The sequence below is a fragment of the Cebidichthys violaceus genome, unplaced genomic scaffold (genome assembly GCF_023349555.1).
Source record: "Cebidichthys violaceus isolate CVI_PGR_0920_01 unplaced genomic scaffold, fCebVio1.0.p SCAF_48, whole genome shotgun sequence".
In the NCBI taxonomy this organism is placed as follows: domain Eukaryota; kingdom Metazoa; phylum Chordata; class Actinopteri; order Perciformes; family Stichaeidae; genus Cebidichthys; species Cebidichthys violaceus.
In genome coordinates, this window is record NW_027176683.1 from 699,635 (window position 1) to 708,585 (window position 8,951).

At 44.7% G+C, this 8,951-nt stretch overlaps 1 protein-coding gene across 1 annotated transcript; it reads right to left on the reverse strand.

Annotated features, from left to right (window-relative positions):
• Nucleotides 1–970: 970 nt before the first annotated feature.
• Nucleotides 971–3,455, reverse strand: LOC137887104 (olfactory receptor 4D9). The gene is made up of 2 exons (XM_068729901.1): nucleotides 3,317–3,455; nucleotides 971–2,256 (listed from the first exon to the last, which is right to left on the reverse strand). Exon 2 carries the CDS (start codon nucleotides 2,219–2,221, stop codon nucleotides 1,187–1,189), a length of 1,035 nt encoding a protein of 344 aa, XP_068586002.1. The 5' UTR covers nucleotides 2,222–2,256; nucleotides 3,317–3,455; the 3' UTR covers nucleotides 971–1,186.
• Nucleotides 3,456–8,951: the final 5,496 nt, after the last annotated feature.

The window sequence follows — 8,951 nt, forward strand, 5'->3', positions numbered from 1 at the left end:
TTTCGTGTCGGCCACGGCACACGGGGGACGTTTCAGTTGGTTGTCATCTGCAACTTCACCACTAGATGCTGCCAAATCTCACAATACTTTACAAAGACAGGACCTGACAATGCTGAATGGTTGCCACTGTGTTTTTTCCACTCCAAAGACAGCGTGCTTTGAAATAGATATGCTTCTACGATTAAATGGGTTCTAAATAATATAATAGTTATAAATAAATTCAGTAAAGTGAATAGTGAAGTTTGCCGACAACACCACTGTGGTGGGACTCATCTCTAACAACGACGAGACGCACAACAGACAGGAGGTCCAACATCTGGCTGAGTGGTGCTCAGACAACAACCTGGTCCTGAACACCACCAAGACCAAAGAAGTCTGGACTTCAGGAGATCCAGGAAGACCACACCCTCTCCACTCTACATAAGTAGGGAGGAGGTGGAGAGGGTGGACAGCATCAAATTCCTGGGGCCCCACATTACTGGAGACCTCACTTGGTCCCTGAACACATCACACCTGGTGAAGAAAGCCCAGCAGAGACTCTTCTTCCTGAGGAAGCTAAAACAAGCTGGCCTGCCCCCTGATCTTCTGGTAAACTTCTACAGAAGCGTGATTGAAAGCATCCTCTGTCAGAGTTTTACTGTGTGGTATGCCAGCTGCACAGCAGAGAACCGGAGGGACCTGGTCCGGGTGGTTAGAACAGCACAGAAGATTGTGGAAGTTACCCTCCCCCACCTGGACACTGTGTATGCCGGCCGCCTCCAGAAGAAGGCCAGCAACATCTGCAAAGACATCACACACCCGGGTCACTCTCTGTTTGTTCCACTGCCATCAGGAAGAAGAGGACTATCAAAACCCGGACTAACAGGCTGAGGAACAGTTTTTTCCCCAGAGCGGTTTAAACATCCACTGCGCAATCAGCAATCAGATTCTGTTTGAATCAAGTTTTTTTAATTGATCACACTCTAAAACAACCATTCCACAGAGTAAAACAGGCTTCTGTTACACAGAACAAGACAAATGCCCACAAAGATAGACATTAAATATCCAAACGTACCATGCTTTTTACTGACGTATTGTAATCCACAAAACATGCAGACATGTCTCTTAACCAGACACACACAGTGTGTGTGTTGAACAAAGAGTTCGAGGGACAAACAAACAGCTAAATGATCCTCAACTCATTATTTTAGCTTTTGGTTGTGTTTTTTCTCTGGGAAGGCATGAGGAGCTTGTGAGCGCAAAGTCTGAACTTCTGATCCCTCACACTGTAAATTATGACATTCCAGCAACTGTTGGTGGCTAAAATCCAGAAGGCGAAAAATGAAAAGTTGCACCATTTATTCCCCAAAACGTTCCCGACCACGAAGACGGCGATGGGGGTGAATGAGGCGGTGAACGCCACAGTCAGCGTCCCAATTGTTCTGGCTGCTTTGATGTCGGAGAAAGTTGGTTTGGTGGTGCTTTGGCACTCCCTCCCGGCCAGGTGTTTCCTCCGCCTCGAGTGCTGCCTGATGCTGGACAGAGAGATGATGTTAATGACCACCGTTCCACCGAGTAGGGTGAAGTCAAACACCGGGAAGAGGAGGAGGATGTTCCAGGCCTGGCTCGGGAACTCGCCGATGGTGCCCAGCGCGTAATTGCACATCCGGCTGCAGGAGTTGTACTCCAGAGCGATCTCGCTGCTGAAAACCATCGGAGACACCGCCAAGAAGAAGCTCCCCACCCAGGAGAGGACGATGAGGATCGTGGTCCTTTTCCGCGTAATCACAGAGTCCTTGTGCAGCGGCCTCAACACGGCGATGCTCCTCTCGATCGTCAGCAGGGTGATGGTCGTGATGGAGACCAAGGTGCACCCGGCAAAGATGGGGCCGATGACGTTGCACGGGTGGAAACTCACCGACTGCGAGTTGTACGAAGTCCACTCCGGCGCCAAGTCGGTCACCATGAGGTAGACCTCGGCGTAGACGGAGAGCGGCACCACGAATATCCCCACCGCCAGATCAGCCACGGCGAGGGACGCCTTCAGGTATCCCTGCGGCGTGTGGAAGTGTTTGGTCCCGAGAACCACAGCCAGAGTCACCAAGTTCCCAAACAAGATGGCGAGGATCAGCAGCACCATGAAGAGCACCATGAGCACTTTGTGTGCCAGCGTACAGCAGCACACGGTGCAGCGCGCCGGTTCAGTTTGGTCCAACATGGTCGGAGAGCTGGTCTCAATCATTGGATAAACTGCCGCTTCAACATTCACTTCATAACCTGAAATTAAAACAAGCAGAGGAAGATGTCAGAGTCACTACAGTCACAAAACTGGTTGTCTTCTCTACAGTAGTTGCTTCTTTGTGTGTGAGAAAAATCCAATCACAGAGCTTTGGATGGATGGATATATGGATATATGTATGGATTGTGGATGGATGGATGGATGATGAATGGATGGACTCTACCTACTCCAGCGGTGGAGAGATGACATCATAATCTGGCCTTTATAAACAGCTGTAGTAGTAAACAAAACCCAGCTGGTCATCATGGCGTCTTTGATCCGCAGGGACACAAATCTGCACTTGCTGCAAAGTGAGGACGGCTTCCTGGACATCCTCCTTCAGTTACTTTAATAAATGTAATTCTATAAATATTCAACTGCCAGGATGCTTGTAAGCATTACATATAATGCACATTTGCATGCTGTTGTCAGTTTTTGAATGTGCTCAAGTCATTTTTTAGACATTAAATGTCAAACTGATCCTCACATGGTCACCAGGAGCCTCCAGCGAGCCCATGAGCACAGTTTGATTCAACAAATGCGGCTCATTCAGTGAAAATATCCATATTTCTTAAATCAATGTTGAATAAAATTCAACATGTATTCAGTTTTTGAGCGCGCCATGTTTCATAAATACAACAAAGACGCAGCTATGGGCTCTGCTGTCGTCACTTATTTAGCTTTTCACTTTCACATGTCGTATCCTCCAGCTCCTGTTTTCACTGTCTGCAGCGCGCGGTCATGCAGAAACCTCGCTCACATCAGCCAATACTCCTCGGGATGGAAGCAAAGACGAAAATATAGAATTCACTTTCCAGCCGACACTTTAATCACTTATTAACATTGATATTATTGTAGCATACACGTAACACATCACTTAATATATTCATAATGTTGGTTGTTAGTTCAGATGTTGTGGGTTGTAGCGCCTCCAGTGAAACCCTCTTCATCTTAATAATCACAGAAGGTCAACTCATCCACTGACTCACACATTCATCGTCAGATACAATCCAAATTACTGAAGGATATACATAATAATACGTAGTACAGGAAACTCACTTTCAGCTTTTCAAATTCCCCTCAAGACACAGAAATCCGTCCGTCCGTGAAGCAGCATTTTCCTCCCGGAGATCCTCTGCAGCTTAAAACATCCCGCAGAGTCCCGCAATCAGAGTGGAGACGGATTACGAGCACTGACGCGCTCCGCTCCGGAGACACGGTTTAAAGTGTCTCCTCCGCTGGTTTCTCTATTGGCTGAGGGTGTTGATGACAGAGGAGGACCTCCTCCTCCTCCTCCTCCTCCTCCTCCTCCTCCTCCTCCTCCTCCTCCTCCTCCTGGTAGCGGGTGTCTGAGGATGAGGATGGTAGTGTGTCCAAGTGGTTTCTGCAGAAGAATATCCCATCATTAATCCAAACGCCCTCCTCCTCTCAAAGCCTCATTTTCTTTTGTCTGTTCCTCAGTTTGTACAGATATGAGTCCTCTCTCCTGTCTCTCTCTGTCTCCCTGTCTCTCTCTGTCCCTCTGTCTCTGTCTGTCTGTCTCTCTCTCTCTCTCTTTGTCTCTCTCTCACTCTCTCTCTCTCTCTTTGTCTCTCTCTGTCTCTCTCTGTCTGTCTCTCTCTCTCTCTCTCTGTCTCTCTGTCTGTCTCTCTCTCTCTTTGTCTCTCTCTGTCTGTCTCTCCCTCTCTCTCTCTCTCTCTCTCTCTCTCTCTCTCTGTCTGTCTCTCTCTCTCTCTCTCTCTCTCTCTCTCTCTGTCTGTCTCTCTCTCTCTCTCTATCTCTCTCTCTCTGTCTCTCTCTCTGTCTCAGCAGCAGCATGAATGAAAACCCTCTCATGTGGTTTAAAGCTCACATTCATTTTATATTATGACAGCAGACGAAATGAATGATCTCGACTTGAATGCACCAGAGCCACACACAATATTAACCTTCATTGTGCATATTTCCTTTATTTAGTTATACTGCAATCAAATCACCACACATCCAGTCTGCAGCCTCTACACTCTACATGTCCACACGTCCAGCATGAAGAGGGAGAGAGACAGACGTCTGTCAACAAAACCTTTTACCTGCAGAGCTCTTTCATCCAAAGTGCTTTTACGGTTACATGGTAAGGTATGTGCCATGACCACCGGGAGTTCAAGGACTCTTAAATAAGAGGGAATACAATAAAAAAGGTCTGTTCATAAAAGCCATGGACGGCCCTTTAAGGATCCCCAGCCGGCCAAAGTCAAACCTCTGAGTCAGAGGCTTTCTTTATCATTGAAATGAACTAATGGTATTCATGACCTCATCACTATCAACATCATCATCGTCGTCCTGCCTGTGTGGTGTCATATCTGCAGGTTTGGCTCCAGTCCTGGAAAGAGTGGACGCAACAAAACGAAGGAATAATCACGTGTTTCTGTTCGGTGGGTAATCCTTAATCCAGAGTAACAGCGGTCCGATGCTTCAGATTACAGAGGTTTGAGTTTGTTTCTGGAGCTTAAATCAGCTTCACGAGACCAACATGACCCCCTCTCCTCTTATAACCACCGGCGCTCAGATTAAAGGGGAACATTCAACATGTCATGTTTCTGCTGCAGAGACTTCTGGTGGCGTCCATCCTGCTTGTATGCTTAAAAACTGGAGGAATAAACCTCTGAACTTGATGTTGAAGCAGGCGTCAACCTCCGGTTCTGAAGAGTGAAGTCAAAGCTTCAAGTCTTAAAGCTGCATTCTCTCTAGTGTCCACCAGGGGGCGACTCCTCTGGTTGTATAGAAGTCTAGTCTAAAATGACTCTACTTCTCTCTTGATTTATTCCCTCAGTAAACATTGTAAACATGAGTTTATGGTCTCAATCTCTAGTTTACAGTCTTCTTCAATACAGCATGATGTTCATTTAGTACATTATGCTCCATTTAGAGTCACACAGACCATGAAGCAGGGGATGCTTTAGGGGCGGGGCTACACATTGATTGACAGGTCTCTGCTACGGTGTTTTCGTCATTTTGGTACATAGCTCCAACCTCTCGCGTCACTTCCGGATGCAAAAAAAAACAACCAAGATGTCGACAGACAAAAAACAAGATGGCTGCAGAAACAATCCAAGATGGCAACGACAAAGAACCAATCTGGCGATGGCTAAAAACCAAGATGTTGACATTAACTAAGATGAACGCAAATTCTCCCTCGTTTGCGTTGGTGCCGCCACACAACAAACTGTGTTTTTTAATGTATTATCAGTGAAACAGCTGCTGACTTTACATCCCAGCGGATCACAGATCCAATCAAGCCTGAGGAACAGAAAGGAGGGCGACGATTAATTCTGCATGTAATTGAAAATGACGCACATTTAATTTAAAAGTCAAGTATGTCACACAGAAGTTATCCAACAGCTAACTAAATGAAGAGCTTGCTGGATTTCAAGTGTTCGGGCGTCGAAGGTTTTTATCTTCTCAGTTCACAAACTTCATTTAAATGAAAAGGGTTCAAACAGGAAACAGTTGACTGAGAAACGACAGGAGGACAGAAGATGGACGTGTTACATAAACCTCCTGCAGCCAGGTTGGATGACTAAGAACACACACACACACACACACACACACACACACACACACACACACACACATCATCACAAAAGAGACGGAAAAAAAATCAAACTCACATTGTTCGCTTAAACACAACAAGGAGTCCAACGAATCAATAAAAGCAGTGATTCACTTCCTGAGCGTCTACACAACCTTTCTATGATTCTCATGCACTCGTCTGTTTCTCTTCCATGACTCCTCCTCCATTTATTTCACTACTTTGTCTGTTTGCGTCTGTAGATTTCTCCTAAATTCACCAAAAGTAACCATTAGATAATGCCTCATTTGCATATTTAAACATGAGTTCTGTGCTACGCTCTTTTTGCCTCAGGTGAGCTCTGTTAGCTCTGTCAGCACTGTTGTTGTTGTTGTTGTTGTTTTGCACCGTAGGCTGCTAGCTGCCGGCTCAGCCGTCGCCATGTTGAGAGCCCTGTAGAGACAAGCGAGGGCGCCCAATGATGTGTTCGCTTACAAGCAGTGGAAGCGCCCTCCTCTTCCTCTTCCTCCCTCACCCCCCATGACTCTCACTCCTCTCCCCCCACCTCACCCTTACAAGGGGGGGGGGGGCGATGCTGTGGATCTCAGGCGACAGATGGGAGAGTTTGCAGGCAGCTGAGCTGAGCGATCCTCAGGCTTGGAGCGCCGCCTGAGTCACGTCTGAGTGTGCGGTGAAGTCATCTTTGTTTGGACTCGCGTGTCCAAGTGTGTGGGGGGGGGGGGGGGGTTGGTTGCTATAAGACCATTACCAGAGACCCAGCTGTCTGCATGCTGCACTTTAAATATATATATCCACTAGTCTGAAAGAAGACGTGTTAAAGCATGTTATTGAACAAATTAACAATTTAACAATTGTGACGAAAACTTTAGTACAAAAGCTCCGACTCTTTAATATATGTAATATGATGGAGGTTATGTAATGTGTGGTAATCGCATTATGTTTGCGCTCTACTGCTAAATATGAATGAAATAACGTCAGAACGCATCACCTGCTCTGTTGTGCTTTTCTTCGGCGGGTGATTAGTGTTTCCTGATCCTCTTACCCTCAGGTCTTCAGGACAGATTGTCTTTTTATTATTCCCATCCTAACCTGGAGAAGCACCACAAACCTGCTTCAACTCACAAAGTAAACGGTGAAAATGTTTCTGGTTTGTCCTTTTTTTTTTAATTACATTAAATTCGGGGCTGTTTATTCCAATGAGCTCTGGCTACATTGTCATGTCTTTATCCTCCTGTTTAATCTGTTTGATGATACCTGCAATACCTATGTGTGTGTGTGTGTGTGTGTGTGTGTGTGTGTGAGTGAGTGTGCAGCTCTGTGTCTGTCCACGCCTGCTGCTGCAGCAAACTGCATCATATTTTCCAGTTATGGCTGCGTGCTGAAGGCAGACAGCTTGGTGAGTTTTCTTTCGTTTTTTTCGGTCAGACTGTATGACGTTCTGAGATGATTTGTAGTTGATTGCCTGCATTCATCGCCGCTTGTTTTTGACTTTTAATCAGGTGTGTTTTACGACGTCTTACGGCTCACTGGTGTCTAGACTTTAAAATTAAATCACAAAATACAGCAGAGGTTATTGCAGACACAAATACTCACTAAAGATAACTCACTAAAGTAAAAGCAATACAACTCTGTATTAACAGCAACGTGTACTTGAAGTATTTAAGTACAAACGGGCCCTTTCAGAGAGTATATATGTCATATTATTGGAGTATTATTACTGATGATTTAACAAGTAAAGCAGCTTTTTAATGTCACAGTCGGTGTCCTTTAACTCCCTCTGATGGAACCTGTGTGATGTGGTTGAAAGATGTATTTTTTTTTAAACCAGTAAGTGGACCTTGAGTTGGGACTTTAACTGACTCCTGAAAGCCCCATTACTTTTCTTTAACTGTAGATTAGGAGCGTTTTAAGCGGCAGCAGGTCTGGTCCCGTTTAATACTCTGAACCAGGACTCCTCCCAACGTGCTGCCTTCACTGAGCGTGGGAATAACCGAACAAAAGAATTCATCCCACTTGTTGAAACGCGTTTGAATGCGTCAGGATGGAGACGTTAAGCCCTTTGCACTCATGCACTGCTGTGAGTAATACATTTAATACGAGGAGCTCTGTAATATAATAAGAAGATCTTTTGTAGTTTGTTCAGTGTATTTCAGAACACTGACAATTAGAAGTTTTCTGATTAGTCATTTCAGAAGGAAGGAAGGGAGTCCTTGTTGTTAGCTACATACATACACATGCATATATATATATATATATATATATATATATATATATATATATATATATATATATATTCATAACATAGTACACCTGGAGAAAAATGAGGTACATTTAGCTTTTTGGAATTTGACAAACTTTCATTAATCTAAAGACTCAAAGTGAACTTAAACGTGAACTTTTTTCTGCACGTCATGTGTCAAAAGCCTTTCTTTACCATAGAAACAAATACAAAAGAGAATAAACATATGTTTGAATTATGGATAAGTGTGTGTGTGTGTGTGTGTGTGTGTGTGTGAGTGATTACAGTTGTTGGACTGATTTAATATTATTCTATTTTATTGTATATATTGTGCATTTTCACATTTCCTATGTTTACTCTGTTATTGTATTGCTTTGCTTTAAAATGTCCCTGTACCTATAAATGCTGCTGTAGCAAAAAATCCCCTTGTGTGATTATTAAAGTAACTATCTATCTATCTATCTATCTCTCCTCTCTCCTCTCTCCTCCTCTCCTCTCATCTCTCTCTCTCTCTCTCTCTCTCCATCCATCCATCCATCCATCCATCTATCTATCCCTCCCTCCCTCCATCCATCCATCCATCCATCTATCTATCTATCCATCCCTCCCTAACCCTCCATCCACCCACCCCTCCCTCTATCTATCCCTCCCTCTATCTATCCCTCCCTCTATCCCTCCACCCATCCACCCCGCCCTCTATCTATCTATCTATCTATCTATCTATCTATCTATCTATCTATCTATCTATCTATCCCTCCCTCCCTCCATCTATCGATCTATCAATGAATGAATGAATGAATTAATCAATCAATCAATCAATTAATCGTAGAGCATTTAGTAGCAGTGTGTTTACATATTCCCCGACTGTCCCAGTGTTCCCTGAACGT